Source organism: Ischnura elegans, chromosome 4 (assembly GCF_921293095.1).
Source record: "Ischnura elegans chromosome 4, ioIscEleg1.1, whole genome shotgun sequence".
Taxonomy (NCBI): Eukaryota; Metazoa; Arthropoda; class Insecta; order Odonata; family Coenagrionidae; genus Ischnura; species Ischnura elegans.
In genome coordinates, this window is record NC_060249.1 from 9,036,204 (window position 1) to 9,063,891 (window position 27,688).

General features: G+C 40.3%; 1 protein-coding gene across 2 annotated transcripts in view; it reads left to right on the forward strand.

The window, feature by feature from the left end:
• Positions 1-12,206: 12,206 nt before the first annotated feature.
• Positions 12,207-27,688, forward strand: part of LOC124157045 (alpha/beta-gliadin clone PW1215) — a 63,041-nt gene continuing 47,559 nt past the window's right edge. Inside the window, exon 1 of one of the 2 annotated variants that reach the window (XM_046531519.1) lies at positions 12,207-12,777. In XM_046531519.1, the coding sequence (XP_046387475.1) occupies positions 12,761-12,777 (17 nt within the window). In that variant the 5' untranslated portion in view covers positions 12,207-12,760. The remainder of the gene's footprint in view (positions 12,778-27,688) is intronic. The other variant, XM_046531520.1, reaches the window with a different exon arrangement.

A 27,688-nucleotide genomic window follows, 5' to 3' on the forward strand; every position in this document is an offset into this window, starting at 1 on the left:
ACAATCTCAACTATGAAATATCTTGATCAGTGCATGATTACAGTGTTGAAAGGGCATTCGATGGCGAACGTGTGGGATGCTATTGTGGGAATGGTGTGATAAAGTGTTTCTCGGTACAGTGGGAGTTATGGAAGAGGAATATCCTACTTAACGGACGACGAAATTCAGAATGTACCTTCATTCCCTTGAAAAGTGGGAAAATGTCTCCATGTCAAAGGTAACACTAATAGTTATCGCATCTTAGTACGTATTTTTAAATGCATACGTGCATTTGCGTTCACGAGAAAGCCGGCATATCGTAGTAATAAATTACATTGTGTGTATATTTCTTTGCGTTATGTAGCTATGGTAAAATTGAATGTTTTCTATCTAATATTTTTTTCTGAACGGCACCGCTGTCTATTTCCCATATTTCATACTGCTCGCAGAAGATTCAGTATTACTTGCGATGGTGCCGACATGAACTCACGAGTAATCCCCAGTGAGGAGAGGGAAATGGCGAAAATATTGAGTCCCATGGACTGAATTAATTAATTGAATCGTGCCCGCGAAGGCACAGCCGTAGCATATGCAGTGATACTCAATTATAATATTATTTTTTAATCCACCATTTGTCGTAGGTCAGTTGGCGTCAACAAAATAGGGATTATATTCTTAAAACATATGAGATTTGATTTATACCCGAGTGAAGCCAGGAATTTGCCCGATCAGTCATCTGTTTTTCACGGGTATTTTAGGAATGAGTCTTTGCTCTCCATCTGAAGGGATAGGAAATGCGTTTATTTTGGCACTTTTCTCTTATCTCTGGTAATTTTTATGTAACTATAATTTGAAATATAAACCCTCCAGCCTAACGCGTCTATTTGAAAGGCTTGCGGCGTAGGCCTTCATTTGAGAGGGAAATGGATCCCTCTAACATTCTCTCCTCTGAGGGGACAACCACCATAATCCACCTTAAGCTCTCGCTAGGCCGCAATGTTTCGCAGTAACTGTAGGTAATAGATCGATGACAGTTGGGGTGTTCCTAGATGGCGAGGCTAACTGTTTTGTGAAGATAAAGCAAACCAAGATATTTTCTGTTTTGTGTAGAGAATATACTTGTGTAGGTAACTGCATGAACATTGGAAAAGTCAATGGGTTTTCATTTCATTAGTAAGCAAATTCACCAAATTCATCGTGATGGAAATGTTATTTTTACGCATTTAATCCTTATGAGATATTTGGACACATTGACATTTTGCATAGAGATACTTCTGTTGCTACTTAGTGACGAGTTTCCAAATTATTGAAGCGTAAGCCACATACAATGTAAATGTTAAGTGACAATAAAAACTATTACTAGAATACAGCGTCTACGCACTCGCGCATTTTTCATTAAACTAATTCAGGCTAATGAACTTAACTTTTTCTTTATCTTCCTTAATTTGATGGTTCCGTTCCCTTGTTATTTGTATAGTAAGCTTGTATTTTTAAAGGAATACCTTTGCAATGATTTAAATGCCGGTCGTAGAGCAAGTTTAATGTGACTAAAGTATTTGTTAGGTAAAAAATGATTTCGGAGGTGACATGCCTGTGTTTCTTTATATTTTACTGGGCTTAATGGTTTGAAGATTATGCGTTTAACCCATCGCTTTTAATTTTTTACTCGAGTGATGAATGAATGTAACATTATCAATCTTATCACCAATCGCATTTATGCAAGGAATCAATTTTTGTGAGCATTAAAATCAGGGTGTGAAGAGATCGATATGCAAGACAATATTTTCATGGGCGGTAGCAATCAATTTTGACAGGAGGTTTTATATATTAACAACAGATTTCGTTAACAGTTTACATTTCTTTATAAGGTATTGTTCTGGTTCTTCGTGTTAAATTATACCTCTTCTAAGTAGTATCGGTGTACAACCTCATCTTTTATTCTAAATAATTCATTTAATTACTGCGACTTGATATTAGTATACCCTTGTACGCATTTTCAGTTAAATTCAAAGTCAACCTCGTGATTCAATAAGCATTTATTATTCTATACCTTCTGCAAAAGGTAAGGTAGGATTGTAGTAAACTAGATAGACCGTTTTTCCGTTTGGCTGGCAAAGATAAAAGGTTCTTCAGATATTGGAAGTGAAGGATAAATATTTAAGGATTGGTCGACAGTTTTTTCGAGAGACTTTACTACAAATATATAGAATGTGATTAAAAACACAACGTATTGTTCATTCTTAACTAATGTTTTAAAGGTTTTTACTTACACATTGGATAAGATTTTATCTTTGAAAAGTGAATTAGGCTGGGAATTCGGCATAATTTTAAAGGAGATGACGGAAGCCGACATAATCACAAGCTTTAAAAATTTCCATGTATTACATTAGTGAATATTTAGATTACGTATTTTTGTAAATTACATGGAGAGCTACGGTTTCTTCGAGAACACAAGCGTTTCGTTCGCCAGACATTAGTGTTACCTGCATCATGACCTATCCGCACTACCTCCCTTCCGCCCAACCCCAGTGTGCCTATTGGAGCACTCCCCCGCAAGAGAGTGCGGAACAACGACCCAATTCTGCCCCAGCGTGTGAGAACCGGGGACTCGGTTAGCCAGGCCACGCCATTGTCTGAGCGGGACGGTGTTCTGAAGTCGAAGCCCTGACCTGCCTTAAGAGTGCAAAAGGCGTGCAATGGTCAGGGGTGTGTGCTTTTCGGGGCCCTCATCCAGGCCGAACCACTGGTCGGTGGCGACTGAGGGGGTCTTTGTGTACCAGCCGAAGTCTTCTCGACTTCCGATCTCCAGATCGGAAAGCCATTCTCTCCAGGCCGGAACAACGAGTCTTGCTTCCCCGGGCGAGGAGACTCCTTCGGAAAGTGGGTGCGAATGATCGGCTACCGTGGGTCGGACCTCTCAATCGTTCCAAATCCCTGTCCCTATCACGTCGTCAGCCGTTGATTCTGCAAAAACGCGTTGGTGTCCTGACTGGAACTTGATGACACGCCGGAATTCGCGGCTTTATATAGATCGACAGGGGGCGCCGCTGTGATTTGATTGGTCCTCCCATCAATCTCGGGTGTATGGTTGTGCATCGTCCAATCAGGGAGCTGCAATTTCAAAAATCGATTTCCTGGTTTTTCCCAACTGAGCGATTCCAACATGATGGATGTTCTCAGTGGCGCCGACTCCATGGGGCCTGAGGGGGCCCGAGCCCCCTCCAAGATTCGTTAGGGGGGGCTGGGCCCCTTCAATAATTCAAGAAAATAATTAAGTTATATTATGCTTTGGGAAAATCCCAAAAATATATTGGTATTTTCCCATGTTTGACGATAGATACCTGTTAAAATGCATTCAATAATGTGCTAAAACAAATAATTTTAAGGTAGTAAGCAGGTTAACTGAAAACAAGTGGTGTGAATTATGATAGTGTTACGGTGCTGAGACACACTTTGAATTTAACCTCTTTCCGGGGTAAGACCCCCGATATGGGCCCCCCAGTATTTTTTATAAGTCGGCGACCCTGGATGTTCTTGAATGTTATCAACGCAACGGGACATGAAAACTATTTCCAAGTGAATGCCATTGTATATTTGTGGAGTATTTAAAAATTTTAATGCTTTAAGCGTGTATTTATTCATGCTTGCAGACTTTTTACGCAATGTACCAGTCGGTGAAGAGGTGGATTCACATTTGTTTTTTAATATAGAATTTCGTATGTGTCTTGCCAAAATGTAGTGAAGAATATTTTGAACTGTTTCGAGGGAAAGCCTTCGTCGTATCGTATGCCAGATACCGTGTACTCCCCTGGCCTTGTTTATTTTGAATTTTAATGCCATGAATGAAATTTATTCAACTGCTTTGCATAATTAGTCGAGGGGAAGAGAGATTTACTTGTTTTTCTATTTCAAATTTAATACTTGTCGTCCCTAGATGAAAAACATAAAATTTGTTTTGCATGATGTAATTATATTACTTAAGTTCCATCACTCTTTCTCTATAATTCTGTCTTTCCCTCAAATGTTATGTTAATTGTTGCAAGAGGCTACTCACTCAGCGATTTAACACGAACGTCGGTTTTGTTTTTTGAGGGTAGAGTTAATTCGAATTAGACCACAGGCGTGTGAACTTCGTGTAATGAGGTTTGGGGGTGGCAGTACCTTTTATGGCAGCAAAAGATAAAGAGGATCTGAATAAAGAAAAAAATATAATGGATTTAAATAGCAGGAACAAACCAAAATATCTTCACAAGCTGTAGAAAAACGATTTCTGGGCGGAAATGAGTAAATCTTGAGTCGTAGTGTGTAGAGATTCCCTTTCTTGCGACTTAGCTGTTTTCGATTCTTCTTGTTGGGGTTTAAGTTTCGTGGTGTTGCCCGTCTTTTTTCGGGCAGGCAGTCCTCTTCCCTTGTATTGGCGATCCGTCGCATGTGTTTATCACGAGGTCCGACCATGATGTTCCCGAGTCGCTGGATTTCTTCATACTACGACTCCGTTGCAGTCTCGTAGAATGTCTTAGTCCTCTCGGTTAGAAGTTCCATTAGCGTTTCCAGGTTCGAGCTTTCGTGCTTGCTGGTGGTTCTCTCGTATTGTGTTTAGTTCTGATGCAGCGTGTGCTGTCATTCTGAATAGCTTGCAGTCTTTGTACGTGGGTTGGCGATGCTGATGACCGCACAGGAGACGTCTAAGTCGCTACCGGCAGGATGCATGCGCGGTAGAAGCGCAGTATCGTTGACTCTCGAGTCTTTTCGAATTCTCATTGATAGGCTTTTCATGCTGTGAACATTTTGATGGAATTGGGCACCCACACACACCTCGGATTTTAGCAAAATGGTCAGCAAACTTAACATGCAAGCCTAAAGGAAACACCAAAAACGAGATATTTCAATATGGCTTCCGCTACCTTCATATTACTACATCCAAGCCCCTCTAATGTTTGAATAGCGCGCCCCACCTCATGCATGGCACCACCGTGATTCGCGCGACGTTTATATCCATAAAATTTTGTTCTTATTTCAGATCCTCCTTAGTAATCCAGTGATATATTTTGGTGAAACATCAACTTGTTTCCTCAGTATGACTCGTATCTGTCCACTCTGTGATAATGAGGCCAGAATCAAATTCTGTTCAATTTCTACGAGTGACCTTATATAAAATATGACGCTTAAGGGCCATCATCTTTTTTAATGACGGAAAGTTGATCAATGCAATGCCATTTCCTGTTCACTTTTATGATACTTGCATGTGAGTCGTAGTGCAGGCGTCCATCTTGAATTTCCGTTTCGAAGACGCCTCTTTCTATCAGTGCTCTTATTTCGACCGACTTCAAAAATAAACTAATTTATTATTGGATTTAAGTTATACCTTCATCATTTTTTGGCAATTCGACGGAAAAAAAGGGCGGGTTTCCTTTATTAGCCTCATATTATCAGAATGGTAGGATATAACAATATGACTGCGGTGTAAAGTAATGGGTAATTGGGACTGTCTGTAAGTAGTTACTATGGAACTATCGCTTTCCGCGTGAAATATTTTCGGGGTTAGGGGGAGTTATGTGGAAGTGAGATGCGTTGCAAAATGGTGCCTTTGGAGGATCTACACTCTAGAATACATCTTTCCAAACATTTGGTTTTAACTACGAATGTTGCCGGAGTGGACGTTAGCTATGGCTCATACGCTGGAATATGTCCCGTAGCATTGAGAACATTCTAGAACATCCATCATTTTGGGATCGCTCAGTTGGGAAAAACCAGGAAATCGATTTTTGAAATTGCAGCTCCGTGATTTGACGATGCACAGCGACACACCAGAGATTGATGGGAGGACCAATCAATTCACAGCGGCGCCCCCTGTCGACCTATATAAAGCCGCGAATTCCGGCGTGTCATCAAGTTCCAGTCAGGACACCGACGCGTTTTTGCAGAATCAACGGCTGTCTGCGTGATAGGGACAGGGATTTGGAACGATTGAGAGGTCCGACCCACGGTAGCCAATCATTCGCACCCACTTTCCGAAGGAGTCTCCTCGCCCGGGGAAACAAGACTCGCTGTTCCGGCCTGGAGAGAATGGCTTCCGATCTGGAGATCGGAAGTCGAGAAGACTTCGGCTGGTACACAAAGACGCCCTCAGTCGCCACCAACCAGTGGTTCGGCCTGGCTGAGGGCCCCGAAAAGCACACACCCCTGACCATTGCACGCCTTTTGCACTCTTAAGGCAGGTCAGGGATTCGACTTCGACCGAGGGGTTGTACAAAAATTTCATGCCTTAAGTTACGCCGTAGGTCTCAAAAAACCGTACCAATCATTATTCTAGTTTACTCCTCGCATGCAATATAAGTTACCTACCGGTATTTAAATCAAGTGCTGCTGAATCAGCATTGGCGTCATTCAGGAATTCGTTTGTTGAGATTCTTGGTGCTTGTATTCGTTAGTTTCCGTTGTCCTAGAAAACTATACCAGCCATCCAACGTAGTTTTCTTCGCATGCATACAATCTTTTTCTGAGGACCATTGGGTTCAATTATTTAGGTTCTAATAATTAATGTTTTTTATCGTGAAACAGATGCTAATGTTACTTAATAAAGACCCTTGGTATGCATGGCTTGACATGCAGCAAACATTGGTTATCAATTCTCTATGGATACTTTTTAATTGTTTCTTTGATGCCTTATTTTAATTTTCTTTGATCCCTTTCCATGAATTTACGCTCTAATTTTGGCATGTTTAGAGGACTGCAGTAATTTTCAGAGTATCCGCAGTTTTAGAGAACGATTATTTACCGTTTGTTAATACCGTATAAGTGGACTTGTTAATATCGTGAGAAACCCCACCCCAATTAGATTTGGGTCTGCCCATCACATGAGTTTTCATGCTATTCCACATTCCAATTGTGTCTCGGTTTTTCTCGGCGCGATTTGAATCGCCCGTTTCGTTGGTGCGGACCTGCCTACTTCTGATGATTAAACCTTTGCTTTGCTGTTTTTGTCTAAAAATCTAAAGTTTGAGTAAAATTATGTCTTGTCATTTTCAGTATTCAGAGTATTTGTATTTTAGGATGAATCATTTCGGATTAAAAGTTCAGTGTGATTGGTAGCTGTTAATCGCATTTGTTGCTAATTATATGAGGGAACAAATATCACATGGAATATAAGCTTATTTAAGTCCTTGTCTGGGAATCAAATTCATTAATTGCGTTAATTTCACCAATAAAGTTGGCCTGACAGTACAGCTGCGACTGTTATTTCTCGCTTTCACTGTTTATTAATGGATTCCGATATGGCACTGTTATGTAATACGTTCAGAGTGCAATACTTGGGAATTATCCGCTGTTGTCCTTTAATTAATGTCACACCTTTGGTGTGTGTTTCTTTACCATAACGCCCATCCGGACAAGAGCTAGTAAAGTTAATTTCATAAACCACGAGGGAATGCTGTTTTTCCAGTCTGAAAAATTAATAGATTCTTATCTTTAGTGGTTCAATGTTTTCAGCGGAAACCACATTCCCATTTGAACATTTTTGCAAGGCCAAAAATTTATGCATAACACCTTAAGACGCCGTTATGCATCGTCATATTATAAAGCCATAGATAAGGGACATCATTGCCCGTAAGTGGTAAATCTTGGAAGGGGGAAAGGAATTATCCTTAATGACCATCGTGAAAGAAGTACAAAGACAAACGATCCGAACCTCAATATTTATAGAATTTTGGTGTCAATAAGAAAAATTTTGAATTCAAAACATGTTAAATACGCATAATTTCCCATCATGATATATTGAAAAGAAATGGATTTCTAATGGCATTCATTAATAGCCACATCCATGGACTAATTGGTCATTTGTGTTTCACCACTAAACTTTTCCCCTCCTTAAACATATCGGGGTGTTGCCACTTTTATAAGACGTTTACAACAAAATCATTTGTAAAAAAAGATGACCCAAAAAACCCTACCATCGGCCTTCTGCGATGAAGGCATTGCTATACATAACTGTGGGCAGGCAGTTGTATACGTCGGCGGCAGTGTCTTCGCTTATTTTTTAAGGCATACGGGTGTTTACCGTAGATCTTGAAAAAGGTCTTTGCATATGTTATTTAGAGTCATTGAAAGCGTGAGGGCCACCGTGGTATAGAGGAGGGAGGTGGTCGGTGAAGGACCGAAGGAACTTCTGATTTCGACGCGGAGAAGGTGGTCAAAATTCACTCCACAGTAATCTGCCTCATTGGTTATGCAATATAGGAGTTGAATATCAACAAATAGAAGAATTAAATAACCGTGTAACATCCTCTAGATCTCGTGAAATGTTTTGCGAAGTGTTAAGATCAGATAAATTTCCAGCGTGTGTGAATCATCACATCATGCGTCACTGAGAAATGGTCCGTGGATACTCTGGCGGCGTCGTCCGACAGCACCTTGAATATGCAGCGAGCGTATGGGATCCGGTGCAGAAAGACTTAATCCGCGAACTAAATAAAATTCAAAAGAAGGCTGCGCGTTTCGTCAAAAACTGCTACGGACGTACCGATAGTGTTACCCAGATTTTTAGCGAATTAGGCTGTGGGAGCCGCTGGAGACTTGGAGGATGCGCGCTAGGTTTAGATTACTTGAAAAAATTGAGAATGGATATCTTTAAGAGCGACACAGAGAACATAATATTAGAGCCACACTATATGTCCAGGTCCGATAGAAGCGATAAATTACGAGAGATGTTTTGTCGAACGGATAGATATGGGAATTTGTTTTTCCCCCGTACCATAAAGGACTTCAATAAACGCTAGTCCCAACCTCGTTAGAGCACTTCATTTTTGTGTGAAAACTCCTTTAGCGGCGTTAACCACTTTGGCATAGAAATCGTGTGAGCGTCACCGACCCGACACCGCGATCGCTACAGCGAGATATACATATATATAGTGTATACTATGGTATAGGTTGCGTCACCGCTATACTTTTTCATACTGAATACTGGCATCTGTCTGGTTCTAGTTCTTTATTGTGCATATGTACTTTTTCTATACAGTGCGTATTATTTTGTAGACTGTTAATAGAGAGTAATATATACATTTTGTTAATATATTGTTAATATATAGACTGTTAAAGTCTTTTTGTTTAAAAAATATTAAAATTGAGAATAAAAATCTATAGTGTTTATTGTATTAGTTCATAAAATACAAAGAGCTCGTGCATGAACGTAGAGAAGAGTGTACACGCTATAAAAATACAGGTCAGTACAATTTAAGGCAGTTTCTTTTATATGCATAGTGAATTATTATAGGGTTAAAGCATATTAAATAAAAGCATATTATAATTTAATTTATAAATGATGTTAATTTCTATTCATAAACATCGTATTTTTAATATATAATTAATAATAAACAGTTTTCTGAAAAAAATAATTTCAATTTTTGTTGAAAAATGAGTATCACTGGAAAAATTAGTTATTTTATTGTATTAAATCTATATAAAAAATAAATGCATAATAATTATTTCAGTTTTCACTTCTGACGGCCAGTCCCACGACTGCCCCGTTTTTATTTCTTTTCAGTTGTAAAAAGCTGGTGTCCTAACACCCCCTGCCACACGCCTATTAGGCGGCTTGCAGGGTATTATGTAGATGTAGCCCCCCCCCCTCTTCCCTATTCAAATCAGCCTCTGCAGCTAAGTACATTTTAATATAATAATGAAAAAGATGAACATCTCGTCGGGACATCAGTCGTCAACACAGCCGGCATATTGGGCATTGAGACTTCCTAAGTGCACAATCATTTCGTTGGATAGTGGGTAATGCATGATGATTTCTACGAACGCATATTTTAATATGAACAGTAATTGAAAATTAGATGTTTATTGAAATAGATGTATCTAAACTCAGCTTTGATTGTTTTAATGCTGTAAACTGGCATAAATTTATAATCAGAAAAGTATTAATTATGATATTCATGTATTGCCATGTTATTTAGAAAACCGCAAAGATCACATAAATTTGAATAGGTGGAAAGGAAATCAACTCTATGATTGAGTAAAAAGGAGAGAATGACCCGTTTTTTATGAATTTTCCGTGATAATAGAATCACAATTAATATTTTCCTAGCCAAACGTCGATACATCTCAAGGACATAAATATATTTTCATCGTGAATTTCAGGCATAATCAATCTATTGATTCATGAATCAATTTCCTCTTATTCTAGTGGAATTTTAAAAAAATCTAATTCAATCTTTGATGCTAGCTTTATTTATCAAATACTGCATAATTCCCTTCATCTCTAAAGCACATCTGCTGTACTATGCAGTCATTTGCCTGTCTTCTCTCTTTTGGGTTAGAATAGTTTTCCGAAACGTATTAAATCCCTCAATCAAACTCATTTACTTTAATTTTGTTTGCGTAGACTTATTCACCATTCCATCATTAATACACATTTCAATTAAGCAACAATCACGAAATTAATAAGAAAGTGAAAAAGAAATCGTCTGCTGTAATGAGAAAAATGTTTCAGTAAGCATTCGGCGGCTTACAGGGGATATATTTTTGCTAATTCCAAGATTCGAACAAACACTATTATTCTCGCGATTATCGAAAAACTATATCGTGCCTCTTCATTGAATAGAGAATATTGGAAATTCAGCCAGAAAACGGAGAAAGTGATAGGTAAAGGTAATGAGCAACTCATTTTTATTTGCTACATTTTGGTTGGTAACCAAGTCTTTTGAACATGTAACAACAAAAATCATCACCAGATAAGTTGATTTTATAAATAAGTATGCAAATTAACAATACTGTCATATAACCGCATTTCTGACGCGAAATTCCCCCGCAAAAAGCCGTATTCAATTTTCCCTATTTATATTTCTAAACCCATGTTGAGTGTCAAAAGTCATTACAAGCTAAAAGTTTGGCCTAAATAAACGGCACCATACGCCCACAGTAAAATATTTCTTAGACTACGAAGAAACACCAGTTCCACAATATTAATGAAATGTTTTTAAAAAAATGTATGGGTAATGCACATTTTGTCGGAAAATTTAAGGGCAAGCTTAACATTCCGTTGCCTCAATGTTTCTCATGAAATGAAACTTGATTTTTTCGAATCGTTGGAAATCCTGAATTACCCCATTCATTTAAAATTGCGGAAATATCATATGTTCCCATTTTACTCACTCCTGCACATTACTCTACCTCCCACCTGTCGCAAGTGTACATCATCGTGAATCACTTCCCTCATTCCCAGTGAATCTACGAAACCCTTCGCCGGTGAAAAACACCCTCCCTCACAAATCCATTAAAATCTGCCCCGAAACTCTAACATCGTCCCCTCGCCCATTGAAATGTGTAAATAGGTTATCATCCAAGAATCATGTACAACCACTTCCAAAAGTCGATCCACAAACCCGGCGCAGCCGTCTGCGTAATTTTCCGGAGTCGACCTTCGTCTATTGCTTACATGTTCCGTGTTTACTGGGGATCGATTTGACTTGATCGGGTTGTAGAAAAGGTGCAACTTGACTCTTTTACACTCGCCAAGAGCCCGAAGCCCTGATTTCAGAGATAGGAAGGGCCCGTGAACCCCGTCCCCAACCAAACATTTCCACCACCGAAGAAAGCGGAGAGGAATTGAGGGTTTTTCTGCGAGTAACCCATTGCGCGAGGAAGAGAAGGAAACGTCTGAGTCGTCTGGTAAACCTTTTACAGTAAAAATAATACAAATAAAATTTTCGGAGTATTTAGAGGACGATTCTCCAATACTTTTTTCTCCACATCGTCTTGTGAAAAATATGTAAATATATACGCGAATGTCAATATTACTATATCGTTAGCCCCATGGTTACCACCCGTGCTCGCGTTCACCTGTGTTGGCGGCGAATTATTTTCAGTAATTTTTCAAATTTAGTTTGTGTAATAGCAGTTACTGACTAAATATTGGTGTATTCAGAGTACAAGTAGTGTCTACATATTGCACGTCACCACTTCCTCCCAGCCTGAGAATAAGATATAATTTGAGGAAGAACTTGTTATTTTTAACTTGAATAAATTACCAATACTGAAAGCAAATGTTTTATAAGAGGAGATAATTTTTCATATTATCAGTTGGATTGGTTTGAATTCCTTTAAAATTAATATACTTTGTTACTGAAAGAAGTAGCGATATGTTTATGGGTATTGAAGAAAGTGACACGTTTTAGACTGAACCTTGAAATGTTCTGAAACCTACGTCCATCGAAATAAAAGAGCGTGGGAAGAAGACTAAGCGATTTCATTATGTTTAAGACGGAAAAATAGATAACCGATGTCATGCTTTAACCGCAAGAGGTCGTTTCTTTGCCCATCGGCTTGACGTAATTGAGAGCCGACCATGGGTTCAATTTTGAATAGGCACTAAGGAACTGATATGTTAGCTCAGTTGCTCGATGACCATGCTAGGAGAATGTTGATTTCTGTTACTTGTGAATCGCGTTCCTTTTCCCCCACGTTAAGTAGTTGCCTAGTTCCAATAATATTTTACCAGTGATTCCAGTGACTTGTGCGTGAAGTGCACGGGAATATTTCGCTGCGGATTGTGAAGAAGTGAAATGCTCTATAACCAGTGGGCAACAATCTCAACTATGAAATATCTTGATCAGTGCATGATTACAGTGTTGAAAGGGCATTCGATGGCGAACGTGTGGGATGCTATTGTGGGAATGGCGTGATAAAGTGTTTCTCGGTACAGTGGGAGTTATGGAAGAGGAATATCCTACTTAACGGACGCTGAATTTCAGAATGTGCCTTCATTCCCTTGAAAAGTGGGAAAATGTCTCCATGTCAAAGGTAACAGTAATAGTTATCGCATCTTAATACGTATTTTTAAATGCATACGTGCACTTGCTTTCACGAGAAAACCGGCATATCGTTGTAACAAATTACATTGTGTGTATATTTCTTTGCGTTATGTAGCTATGGTACAATTGAATGCTTTCTATCTAATATTTTTTTCTGAACGGCACCGCTGTCTATTTCCCATATTTCATACTGCTCGCAGAAGATTCAGTATTACTTGCGATGGTGCCGACATGAACTCACGAGTAATCCCCAGTGAGGAGAGGGAAATGGCGAAAATATTGAGTACCAAGGACTGAATTAATTATATGAATCGTGCCCGCGAAAGCACAGCCGTAGCATATGCAGTGATACTCAATTATAATATTATTTTTTAATCCACCATTTGTCGTAGGTCAGTTGGCGTCAACAAAATAGGGATTATATTCTTAAAACAGATGAGATTTGATTTATACTCGAGTGAAGCCAAGAATTTGCACGATCAGTCATCTGTTTTTCACGGGATATGAAGGGAAAGGAAATGCAATTAATTTTGGCACTTTTCTCTGATCTCGGGAAATTTTAATGTAACTATAATTTGAAATATAAACCCTCCAGCCTAACGCGTCTGTTTGAAAGGCTTGCGGCGTAGGCCTTCATTTGAGAGGGAAATGGATCCCTCTAACATTCTCTCCTCTGAGGGGACAACCACCATAATCCACCTTAAGCTCTCGCTAGGCCGCAATGTTTCGCAGTAACTGTAGGTAATAGATCGATGACAGTTGGGGTGTTCCTAGATGGCGAGGCTAACTGTTTTGTGAAGATAGAGCAAATTAAGATATTTTCTGTTTTGTGTAGAGAATATACTTGTGTAGGTAACTGCATGAATATTGGAAAAGTCAATGTATTTTCATTTCATTAGTAAGCAAATTCACCGAATTCATCGTGATGGAAATGTCTTCTTTTTACGCATGTAATCCTAATGAGATATTTGGACATACATTTTGCATAGAGATACTTCTGTTGCTACTTAGTGACGAGTTTCCAAATTATTGAAGCGTAAGCCACATGTAATGTAAACGTTATGTGACAATAAAAATGATTACTAGAATTCAGCGTCTACGCCCTCGCGCATTTTTCATTAAACTAATTCAGGCTAATGAGCTTAACTTTTTCTTTATCTTCCTTAATTTGATGGTTCCGTTCCCTTGTTATTTGTATAGTAAGCTTGTATTTTTAGACGAATACCTTTTCAATGATTTAAATGCCGGTCGTAGAGCTAGTTGAATGGGACTCAAGTTTTTGACTCTTTAACAGTAGGTATTAGTTAAACTGATGAGTAAGTAAAACTGATTTGGGAGGTGACATGCCTGTGTTTTTTTATATTTTACTGGGCTTATGGTTTGAAGATTATGCGTTTAACCCATCGCTTTTAAATTTTTATTTGGTTTAGGATTCATTGTAACATTATCAATATTATCACCAGTTTCATTTATTCATAGAAATCATTTGTTGTGAGATTTGATATTAGAGAGTGAAGAGATCGTTGCATAAGACTATATTTTCAGAGGCGGTAGCAACCAATTTTGACAGGAGGTTATATATTATTCACAGAGTTCATGAACAGCTTGTCATTTCTCTATAAGGTATTGTTCTGGTTCTCCGTGTTAAAGAATATAGTCTATTATTATACCTTTTCTAACTAGTATCGGTGGACAACCTCATAACATATTCTAAATAATTCATTTAATTACTGTGACTTGATATTAGTATACCCTTGTACGCATTTTCAGTTAAATTCAAAGTCAACTTCGGATTCAATAAGCATTTATTATTCTATATCTTCTGCAAAAGGTTGGGTAGGATTGAAGTAAACTAGATAGACCGTTTTTCCTTTTGGCTTGCAAAGATAAAAGGTTGTTCAGATATTGGAAGTGAAGGATAAATATTTAAGGATTGATCGACAGTTTTTTTTGAGAGACTATACTACAAATATATAGAATGTGATTAAAAACACAACGTATTGTTCATTCTTAACTAATGTTTTAAAGGTTTTTACTTACACATTGGATAAGATTTTATCTTTGAAAAGTGAATTAGGCTGGGAATTCGGCATAATTTTAAAGGAGATGACGGAAGCCGACATAATCACAAGCTTTAAAAATTTCCATGTATTACATTAGTGAATATTTAGATTACGTATTTTTGTAAATTACATGGAGAGCTACGGTTTTTTCGAAAACACAAGCGTTTCGTTCGCCAGACGTTAGTGTACCTTCCTCATGACTAGAGATACGTGAAAATCGCAATTTCATTTTAATTTATCGCACTTTAAATTACAGTTTATCGCATTTTGTAGCGTCTATTTTTTTATTGTCATAATGAGGTAGATAACGATAAAATGTAGTGAAACACAGTTATATGACAAAATGCAGAATATTACAAATAAATATGTTGTAGAACAATAATAAATTAAGGATTAAGACATATAGTGGCGGAGGTGTAGCTTGCCCGCGCCCACTTGTAGTTCGCGGCCACGTAGAGTCGCAGACAACTAGCAGCTGGCCAGTCGCTCACATGCTTTAAGCGGTGATTGTCGGCGGAGCATTTAAACTGGGCTGGGCACGAAATGTACGAATTTTGCCGTCGAGAGGCAAATTTGCGTAAAAATATCATATAAGTCCAGTCAATGCATCTATGCCGCTTTTATCGGTGCACATCGCATAGGTATATATCGCATTTGCGATTTTCACGCATGACCTATCCCCACTACCCCCCAACCCAACTGTGTGCTTATTGGAGCACTCCCCCGCAAGAGAGTGCGGAACAACGACCCAATTCTGCCCCAGCGTGTGAGAACCGGGGACTCGGTTAGCCAGGCCACGCCATTGTCTGTGTGGGACGGTGTTCTGAAGTCGAAGCCCTGACCTGCCTTAAGAGTGCAAAAGGCGTGCAATGGTCAGGGGTGTGTGCTTTTCGGGGCCCTCAGCCAGGCCGAACCACTGGTCGGTGGCGACTGAGGGGGTCTTTGTGTACCAGCCGAAGTCTTCTCGACTTCCGATCTCCAGATCGGAAAGCCATTCTCTCCAGGCCGGAACAGCGAGTCTTGTTTCCCCGGGCGAGGAGACTCCTTCGGAAAGTGGGTGCGAATGATTGGCTACCGTGGGTCGGACCTCTCAATCGTTCCAAATCCCTGTCCCTATCACGTCGTCAGCCGTTGATTCTGCAAAAACGCGTCGGTGTCCTGACTGGAACTTGATGACACGCCGGAATTCGCGGCCTTATATAGATCGACAGGGGGTGCCGCTGTGATTTGATTGGTCCTCCCATCAATCTCGGGTGTATGGTTATGCATCGTCCAATCAGGGAGCTGCAATTTCAAAAATCGATTTCCTGGTTTTTCCCAAGTGAGCGATTCCAAAATGATGGATGTTCTAGAATGTTCTCAATGCTACGGGACATGAAAACTGTTTCCAAGTGAATGCCATTGTATTTTTGTGGAGTATTTAATAATTTTAATGCATTAAGTGTGTATTTATTCATGCTTATAGACTATTTACGTAATGTACCAGTCGGTGAAGAGGTGGATTCACATTTGTTTTTTAATATAGAATTTCGCTGGCGATCCGTTGCATGTATTTATCACGAGGTCCGACCGTGATGTTCCTCAGTTGCTGGATTTCTTCGTATTTCGACTCCGTTGCAGTCTCGTAGAATGTCTTAGTCCTTTCGGTTAGAAGTTCCATTAGCGTTTTCACGTTCGAGCTTTCGTGCATGCTGGTGATGCTCTCATATTGTGTTTTGTTCGTATTGCAGCGTAGGCTGGCATTCTGAATAGCTTGCAGTCTTTGTACGTGGGTTGGCGCTGCTGATGACCGCACAGGAGACGCGTAAGTCGCTACCGGCAGGATGCATGCTCGGTAGAAGCGAAGTATCGTTGACTCTCGAGTCTTTTCGAACTCTCATTGATTGCGTTTTCATTTTGTGAACATTTTAATGGAATTTGGCACCCACTCACGCCTCGGATTTGAGCAAAATGGACAGCAAACTTAACATGCAAACATAAAGTAAACACCACAAACGAGGTATTTCAATATGGCTTCCGCTACCTTCATATTACTTCATCCAAGCCACTATAATGTTTTAATAGCGCGCCCCACCTCATGCATTGCACCACCGCGATTCGCATATTACGTTTATATCCATAAATTTTGTTCTTATTTCAGATCCTCCTTAGTAATCCATGGAAATATTTTGGTGATACATCAAGTTGTTTCCTCAGTATGGCCCGTATCTGTTCACTCGGTGATAATGAGGCCAGAATCAAATTCTGCTCAATATCTACGAGTGACCTTATATAAAATATGACGCTAAAGGGCCATCATCTTTTTTAATGAAGGAAAGTTGATCAATGCAATGCCATTTGCTGTTCACTTTTATGATACTTGCATGTGAGTCGTAGTGCAGGCATCCATCTTGAATTTCCATTTCGAAGACGCCTCTATCTATCAGTGCTCTTATTTCGACCGACTTCAAAAATAAACTAATTAATTATTGGATTACGAAATTCTGCATTAAAAACATGTGAATCCACCGTATCACCGACTAGTACATCATGTAAATAGTCTGTAAGCATGAATAAATACACACTTAATGCAATAAAATTTTTAAATACTCCACAAAAATACAATGGCATTCACTTGGAAACAGTTATCATGTCCCGTATCGTTGAGAACATTCTAGAACATCCGTTATTTTGGAATCGCTCACTTGGGAAAAACCAGGAAATCGATTTTTGAAATTGCAGCTCCCTGATTGGACGATGCACAACCATACACCCGAGATTGATGGGAGGACCAATCAAATCACAGCGGCACCCCCTGTCGATCTATATAAAGCCGCGAATTCCGGCGTGTTATCAAGTTCCAGTCAGGACACCGACGCGTTTTTGCAGAATCCACGGCTGTCGACGTGATAGGGACAGGGATTTGGAACGATTGAGAGGTCCGACCCACGGTAGCCAATCATTCGCACCCACTTTCTGAAGGAGTCTCCTCGCCCGGGGAAACAAGACTCGCTGTTCCGGCCTGGAGAGAATGGCTTCCGATCTGGAGATCGGAGGTCGAGAAGACTTTTTGAAGAAAAATTTGCAGTGTGTTGGAATCATCACATCATCCGTCACTGAGACTTGATCCATAGAATCTCTGGCTTGTTGCATGATACTTTACCCACTGCACCACCGGAACGATTGAGCCCTTAGGCAGTTATAATTCCCAATAGTCGGCCGTGTTCACCGATATCCCCACGAGTGGGAACTCCATTCAAGGTGAGACCTGTGCGAAGCATACTTCTGAGAATATAAGGAAGAACTCGTAGTTGGATCTTGCTTGCTTATTATCATAATGCGTTGGATATGATTATTTCTCCGGCATAAGGGGCATATAGTTTTTTATAATTCCTGATTGTATGAGATCATTACCAGGACAAAGTTTTGGAAGGTTCACGCAATTCCCGAACTGGCCGCTTTCTGGCGGCAATTAGCTTTGCGTTTATTTTTTCCGCCACTGTACTATCGGTGGAAAAATTATCCAAAAAAAAACCGGATCGGGTTAGTGCGGAACGGCAGCATTACTTTCTCACGTAATAAAGCTTGCACTTCTATCCTCATGTTTGTGGCTTAGAAAACATACAACAATGAAGAAATTCAAATTTCTTTTAGGAGCGGAAGTGGTGCCAACCCAGTTTTGGAGATTCTTTTTTTGACGGGGCGCGCGTAATTTTGCGGGTAAAACGGAAGGCTTTTGAAATGCATGCGACCATAGTTTACATGGTAGAAACCCAGATCACGTGATTCCGTATGGCTCTGTAAGGTTGATTACGACGGTATTTTTTTGATGCACTTAATTTAGATTAGTAATTTTATATCCGTTACATTTGAAACTCACGGAAAAGGAGAGATACCAGGATTGTAATGAAATATGTTTATGAGGGTTACGGGGGGAGAATCATACACAATGACCAGGACCGATTATTTGCACCCCATGAGTAAGTCTTTCATTTTCTACTAATTTCAATTACCATTCTGTCTTTGAATGCATTTTAAATAATAATAATAACAATGTTTTACTTCTTCGGTGCAGTGAAAACTTTTTAAATCTGCGTTGAGACTACTTTCCTAAGTTATTCTTAGCTTCTTATTTTTTAGAGGAGCATTACGGTAATTATGACAAAATATTTTACAATGAGCTAAATACGGATGCGATAAATACAAAAAACATTATTTTGGTAAAATATTAAGTACACGTTCTACACTTATCTGCGACAGTAGCCATTCCGTTGTCAACCGGAGAAATGTATTTTTTTTTCTAAAGTTATTCACCTCTATATTATCTGGTAACAAACTGTATACCTTAGGTCGCATATATCTTTAAAAAGGGGATATTTTTATTTGATTTGTTGTGCGTAAAACTAATTTCTTGAATTACGTTTCGTCCGTTGCAGTGTCGGCCTCAGCTGTTGGCCGCCGCCTTGGCGACTGCCCTTGTTTACATTTAGTGTTGAGGGGGAAAGTGACTTTGGCGGGATGATTCCTCGAGCGGCCGCACCCATTCGGGCGTTCAAGTCTCCGCGCGCGCTCCCCATTTGCCTCTACGGCATGCTGCCACTGCCTTCATTCCGAGAGGATTTCTCTGCTGCCTCATTTGTCACACTTTCTGTCTCTTTGTCCGCTGGCGCATGACGCTTTTCCGCTGTCAAAAATCTTCAAATGCCGCCCTCTTTCGGAAATCTGGAGAAATCTGACAAGGGCGGCGCATTCGGCTTTCTCCTTCTCCAATGCCATTTGCATTCTCTTTTCCCATTTCGCTTCATTCCTCGACGGCACCTCTCAAAGAAGCCTTCATTCAATCCACGGATATTTCAATAGGGGATTCCCCATGCGGTCGAAAAATATGCTGTCACCCTCCGAGCATTTAAACGGGTTTGCAAAAGTCCCCGCTCGCGAATCTAAGGGTAGAGCCACGGATATTACAAAAGGGGATCCTCAAGTGTGTCTCTGAATGTTTTGTCACCCACCGCGCATTTAAATGGGTCTATAGGAGTCCTAGAGGTCTTCAATATATTATTATATATTTTGAGAAAAATCCCGATATTGATATAGAGATATCGATGGTGATCCGCAATATTCAGGTCCGATAGAAGCTATAAATTAAATGAGATGTTTTGCCAAACGGATAGATATGGGGATTTGTTTTTCCCACGACCCATAAAGGACTTTAATAAATGCTAGTCCCGACTTCGTAGAACACTTCATTATTTATGCGTAGACGGCTGGTGTCCTAACCCCCCCTGCCACACGCCTTTTAGGCGGCTTGCGGGGTATTATGTAGATGTGGATTCGGGAGGATCTGCACGAATTTTAACCGAATGGCCCATGAGTCTCTTTTAAATTAATTTACTTACTCCAATATAGTGTACGCTTAAAGATAATTCGATGACGAGCCCATTTGTCCTCCTTAATCTCGGTTAGTTTTACCTTTTTTGCGGCCGTCTGGCGATGCGAGAGGGGCGCCAATAATGAATGGGTGGTGCGGCAGTGGTGCGAATCAGGGCGGAGAGGGAAGAGGCTTTTGCACGTGTGTGACAATGGAGGGAGGGATGTTCGCAATGAGTGCCTCGCTCTGGCTCCCACGCGGCGGGTCGGCGACCTCCCCGTGCACGCTACATCTTTGAATGTACTCGCTCGGCAGTTTTTTTAAACTCTCGATTAGAAATAGATTAAAAAGTAAATACATCCGTATTTTTCCATTTTTTAAACCGACGCGACGTCTTCTTGGAATAATTAATTTGATATAAAAATTGATCCACTTGAATGTAGGAATTCCAAATTCCAATTATTTAAAAAAATGTATAAATAATTTAATCAATTTGGCGTTCGAATTTTCTGTCTGCGGGCTCAATCGTCGCTTACCATTCGAGCTATTTTTATCAAACCATTCTCCCGTTTAAGGACGGTTTACAAGGTGCATGTAGCTGATAATCTCGTCCTAGCTCCCATACCAGCTTGGAATTCGCTCTTCGATCCACAATAAGGCTTATTCTCTTTCATTCTATCTAAAAATCCTATTATCTTTCTTCCCCTACCCCGTTTAGTCAACATTCAAACCTCTAACACTGTTTTCAACATCCCCTCCCCGCTCAGTACTCGCTCCATCCATACCGCCTTTCTCCTCCGTATATCATCTAGAAGCTGCCACTCCTCACCCACCATGTCCAGCACTTCGTCGTTCCTCCTCCTCTCTGACCACTTAATCTACTTCATTTTTCTCCATGCCCACGTCTCGAACGCCTCCCGTATTTTCTCGTGATGCCACGGGGGAAAAATCTCTGGCTCATTCTTTTTTATAGTGTCATCTTCCATTTATCTAGGGACAGCATATTCGGTTTCGTCTAGCTGCAGCCCCCGTCTCGACGCGCCGCCCTAATGACGGCAGCTCCTCGTTGACATCCTCCCATCCCTTCCCCTAAAGAGCTGGTGTCGGCGGGCTCTCATCGCGGCGTCGGCCTCCCTTCCTCTCTCTCCCCTCCGCCTTCTTAGCGTGCGTGGGCGTTAAAGTCTCCACTTCGATTCCTGACCCTCACGAGAATAACCCGCGAGCCATCCGTGATTTTCGGTAGAACTCTTCCTCGGGAAATTTGCTCAATAAGCGGTTCTCTCTAAATGAATTAAGAAAGCCCGAATCATTCGATCATTTATTTTTCCCCTTCCATGGCTCAAATGATGGCGGAAAAATGACTGTTTCCCGCAATCATTTTCAGGGATGGAAATCCCACCCCTTTTTCCGACGCTGAAACCATCACTGGTATCCCCTTTCAGCCAATCAGGACACGCTTGGCCGCAAGCAACGATTGTAACTCCAGGCTTGACTTTTAATTAAATAACATTTGTAAGTATGGAAAGTGAGGGAATAAGCGATGAAAAGAGGGACGGTGGGAATGATCGTGTTATTCAGAAAATGATGGGCCAATGAGCGATAGAACTCTTTTCCCGGAAAACATATCGCTGGAATTATCATTCTGAGGGACGGAATACGTGATTTTGTGATTCAGGCTTAATCTTAATGCCCGACCCCTGCTTGAGTGCTGTGTGGAGGACATTTCAAGCGCAACACTCCGTCCGTCGGATGGGACGTTAAGCCGTGGTCCCCTTGGCGCCTTTCGTTAAGAGCAGGCTTATGCCGACGCCGGGTTTCTCTCCACCCTTCCTTCCTTCCCCTTTCCTCATGGCGCAAATGACCTCAGCCGTCGGTCGCCTCCTCCAAATACCATACCGTTTAGTCTTAAACTTTGAATGAAGGAACTAATTCATGGGTGGCAACTTACGCGACGTTTTTTAATTTTTTTTTATTTTGATACCTTATCTTAATCACAATACGAAAATCCCTTTTCAAAACATTCGCGAAGAGAGGAAGCAGAGTGTGCAACCTAAAAGTACGAATATTTTAAATGCTTCCCACAGGCAAAAATTATCCTTCATTTTGATCAGATACACAACTGAAAAGTTCCGTCTGAATTCTTTGACACCCTCGGCAAAATTGACGACTTATTTGACACGCACGCTTGCGGGAAACACAGCTAACGCGGTAAACAGGCCTCTGATGGCTTCAGTTTTATGATTTAAAGGCCATTTACAGAAAAAATATCTATAAATGATCCGTAAGGAGCAATTAGCGTTGGGTCTCGTCGATTTGAATTGACGGAAACAATTGTGTGAAACTTGAAGTGCGCAGTGTCATAGTCATTTTTTTCATGCGCCTTTAATCCGTGCATTGTTAGCTCTAACCTTGGGTCATGAAATAGAGCACCCAAGATGAAAAACAATGTAGATACCATATAGAATTAAGATATAATTTCCGGAAAAGATATCTAATTGGCGAAGAAATAACTCAGTTCAATTTCCATACGTTTTGTGCGGCATTTGGCTTTTGATTCGGTCGAATAACGATAGATGGCGTCGAGAACGCATATTTTGTTTCGTAAATGCCCCATGTCTGAGAAGATAATTTTCCGTTAGCCGCTGAATCATTTTTTTCTACATATTGGCTTTAATGCACTCTCCAGAAACCTCTGTGGAAGTATACGACCTGAAAAAAGCACCCAACCTCGGACCCTTAGGCATATTAGACCTTTACGGACGATGGCTGATGAGCCATCAACTGTCTATATTGAGCGTAACATGACGTGATAGAAGCAAAGTGTAAATATAAATGTGTAACGGCCTCCACTTCCCCTCGCCGCGGACAAGAGATACATCATGGGAGCTTTCTCGCGCATCCGTGCCAGTGGGTCACCTCCTCTCTCTCCCCCCCCCCCTCCGATGGATTGATGGGCTTCATTTCCCTCTTTCTTTCTTTCTTTCTTTCTTTCTCTCTTACGTGGATGAAAGGCAGGACTCTCGACTGTTCGACAACAGCTGTTCCCGCCTCCCACCCACTCATCATACTCATTCGGAGTTCGACGCTGCACGTGAGAGGCTCTTCCCCTCCAACTCTTCTCGTAAATGTCTCCAAAGGCTTGTTTACACGTCTGACTTGACTGCTATCGTAGCCACTGACTTGGAAACGAAGGAATGCTTGACACGCCCTCCCCAAGTGATGCCAATAAATGGCGCATCTGGTCAAATTGAGATGCATCTCTGGAATTGCTATCCATCTAAATTCATGGGGAATAACGTAACGTTGAAATTTTTCTCGGCACATATCTTTCGAATGAGAATAAGACTTGGAAATTTGGATCCTATGGGACAATTTAGATTTTTTTCGGGAACCTTAAAAACCTCTAAAAATGGCTGACATTAAATAAATATGAACCATAAACTGTTTTAAACAAACATGAGTTTACCATCAAAAATTAATCGATTTCTTTAATGGGAAAACAATATTGGCAAACCACGCGTAAATTAATTTTGGTACTAAGCATTTGAAGTTATTCTGGAGGTTCATCAACTCGCCCACAACCGCCTTTCCGAAAAAAACCTAAATGCAGTCAAATCTGTCAGTTTTATGAAAAGTGAGCGCTGAAAAAAACTTGACGGTAGTATAATTTCCTCATTGATGGCATAAATTTTACGTTAATGCGACATTGTTGTTTACTGTTAAGGGGGGAAAACTTCAATTTTTTGCTAAAATAGCATTATTTCCAAACTCTATCCTTCTTTAGGCAGCTGTTAGCGTAAATTTGTTGAGTTAGTACTTTGGCATTATAATTTTTAGTTAAAAGATACAGTTTCGGGCATAATTTGGTAGACATCTTTGATATTTATCATAATGAAAAGTACTTTCCATTTCCACTCTTTATTTATTCCAGGTTTTAGCACAAAATGCCATTTTCAAGGATTATCTTGTAGGATTTCCTTGGCAGTATCGGAAATACCGTATGAGTGTGGAAATAGGCAAGTACTTTTCATTATATTTAATATAATTTGTAGACCATAACGGAACTTGGAGAGGGATCCTCCGTCATATATTATGAAATAAAAATTTCCCATATACCTTGTGAACGCCCTAATAGTGTATGGCTTGTTACGTATCTAGCAAACATTTCAGCGAAGGAATATCTCTTTGATATCTCCTTAGCCTCCCCCACACACACCCAGCCTTCACGTCCTGTTGCTATTTCACTCATGGCTAGTTGCATGGCATTTGGAGGGTGTGATCGACAGCATAAGTTGTTTGAGTGCCATTGGGGAGGACGGTTAGAAGCGGCCTTCTGCGCTTTTCGAAAACAAACGGTAGTATTTATAAGATTAATGCTTAAATCTAGTTCCGTTTTATCGGATATATAATGCTTGTGACAATTAACTTAAATTCCATCTCCCGCAACACAGAAGAGTGCATCTTCATAAGACCATAATCCGGCCCATTATTTCATACGCAGCACCAGCATGGATTGGTCTTGCAAGCAAATCTGCTCAGCATATCCTGGAAGTAGCAGAGAGAAGATCGCTTCGGGTTGCCCTTTGTCTCGGATGGACACCGCATAATGACGCCCTATGGCCATAGCGCGGATGGAGCCGCTGGAGGAGACTCTTCGTTCCCATACACAGAAATATTTCCAGGAGGTCGCGAAGTCAAAGTTTCCGGAGCTGCGACGGATAGCAGAATTCCCTGTCCGGCCCTGGGACAAATACAGAAGACCCTGCGCCGGAACCGGACAAAGAGAAGATCTTCCTCCGAAGGAACAAAAGAACGCGGTCCCGTGACGGGATTTACGGCCTCAACATAGGAGGCTTTCACAGGGAATAAGTCCCTTTGCAATGTGGAACCCGAAGCGAATCATAATCTGAAGAGCCCAGGAGTGCTGAGCAGATTAATACCAATATAAGATCGGTATTAAGTACCGCGCGTCTCTCTGAAATTCAAATAGGATTTTAGGAATGATTGTTTGAACAAAAGCATAATTATTAATTACTCCAGGGAAAGGAAAAAATAACTTTAAATTCGGAATCAGTGGATCAGAAATATCGATATTAACCTTCAAATCAAATTTTTGCTTGATAATGACATCGTATTAACTGGGGCCACTTTTTTTTTATTCGGAACCACTTTGCGGCGTCGTGACGCACTATTTCGGCGGAAAGCATAACGCTATAAAAATGAGAGCAACAATCGGTACTCCTTTTTTAAGCGAAAACACTTTCCAACACTGCATTAGTTAATATTAGTGTGTTATATGAAACATAATTACGCATATTTTGAGGTTTCTCTAATATAAAGGGCAACATTTGTGTATTGTTAATATCAGACTGTTAAAATAATGCGTTTTTTAATAAATGATGTAATGTTTGCGATTAAAATTAATTGTTACGTGATATTTTCATTTTTGGAGTCAAAGATGATTCAATATTTGTCATAAATCTGATTTAAAAAATAAACTTAGTCTTCTGTCTAGTTTACCTCAAATTCAATACTAAAATGGGCAATGCTTCGTAATGACTGCGAGAATTCATGCCTACCGATGTGTAGACAGAAATATTTGAGTGACCAAATACCTTTCACAGGGACCTAGTTTCTATACGAGTAGATAGGAGTTTTACATCGTCTGAGATTACCAATGCATGCATGAAGCACAAACCTTAGGGAAACATGTCTTAATAATCACCTATTAAAACTGCCTGAGGTCGGAAAGTTTCCTTCGTTTGATAGGGTATTAATAATCCTTATTTAAGCCAAGCGCTACCTGTTAGCAGGGTACTCTGCTACCTGCTAGCAGCCTGCATAATGTCAGCGTTCAAAGCCTCGTCCCAAGGTCACCTCACACGGCGACAGCGGAAACCAGAATGACGTCACACGTTCCCAGCATTCATACTTAGCCGTCGTGTTTTCGCGCGCTTGAAAATGTTCGCTTTTCATTTAATCGCGAAAAGTAGATATCGTCATTTAAAAATCTAAAAGCGTGAAATGCGTACTCCAGGAGTAATAATCTTTCGATTTAGGCAATAAAAATATAATAGGAAACCACCCTATTTCTGTTATTGGGCACCCTGCCGGTTAGTCACACCTCTTGACACGCTCAAAGGGAAAATATAACTCAGGAGGATTCTACTATTATTCTATTACTGCTATTATTCTTTGTGCTAACCTCAGTGCTGGTGTATGCGTTCACTCGACGTTTTTGGTCTGCGCACGTACGGACACACATTATGATCAATGTTGTGGGGTATGATCTGATCCCTTGCGCGATATGCGTAAATCGTTTTTTCCATTGTTTGCATTTACATACGTATACCATCATCACACCTACTTTAAATTACCTAATAATCCTGCCATGTGACCATGAATTCCAAGCTCAAAATGTCCCACTTCTCTGGGTACTACCCTTTAGGGAGCCTCGTTTTGCCACTTTTTTTAGGAGCGAATCGAAAGCGCAAGGAAAGACCAACGGTCGCGTTCAGCAGATACTCACCGGGATCAAGAGATCCCTCACCGGTGAGCGACCTGCTGAACGGTTGCCGAGCAGTGATTGGTCACGTGACTAAATAGCAGAAACAATTCAAAATGGGCGGTAATGCGATTCCAGTAGAAGCGCTGGCAATTATAATAGCAGGAGACGATGATATTATGAACAATTTGTTCGGCTTAATTCATCGTGAGGCGGGATTCTTAAGGAGAAATCCCTTAGCCGTACGCCGCAGAAGAAATAGGCCGCGGAATGAAAATTATTATGAAAGGATAGTCCCTCGTTTTCAGGACGATCTGTTTCAAGAGCATTTCCGTATGTCTAGGGCAAGTTTTCAGGTAAATTAGTAAACGTTTTATAAAATTATAATGCTCTTTAATTTGTCATGGATGATTTTTCGGGTTATTAAATCTCAATAAGCAGCCTGCGTTATACAACAGTCGTGTTTCATACCAGCATTAAGAGAATGATTTGAAATATTATATTTTAGGAATTGGTGAATGTAATCGGCAATGCCATGAACGGAAACAGAAATAGGCTAATTGAATTGCCAAAGAAAGTTATGGTGACGGTGTGGATCTTGGCTAAACAGGAGAGTTTTTTGGCAGTAGGCGACAGATTTGGTGTTGCCAAGAGCTCATGCCATTATGTCCTTAGGGAGATTGTAAGGATCCTAAATCATTTAATTCCAAATTACATTAAGTGGCCAGAACGTAGGACTCTCCTTGATAATGCCAATGTAAGTCGTTAAATCAATCCAGTGCTACCTTATCTCAGTATAAATTTGTAATTAAAAAAAGGAAGAATATTTCCTTGATAGAGTGAGTGGAGTACAGGAAATTCTCAAGTTCGAACTTCAATCTGACAGTTATGTTCATTTCAGGCATTTAGAGTAAAATCTAATGGCTTCCCAGGAGTAGTGGCAGCTATAGATGGTTGTCATATACAATGTAGGCAACCACCACAA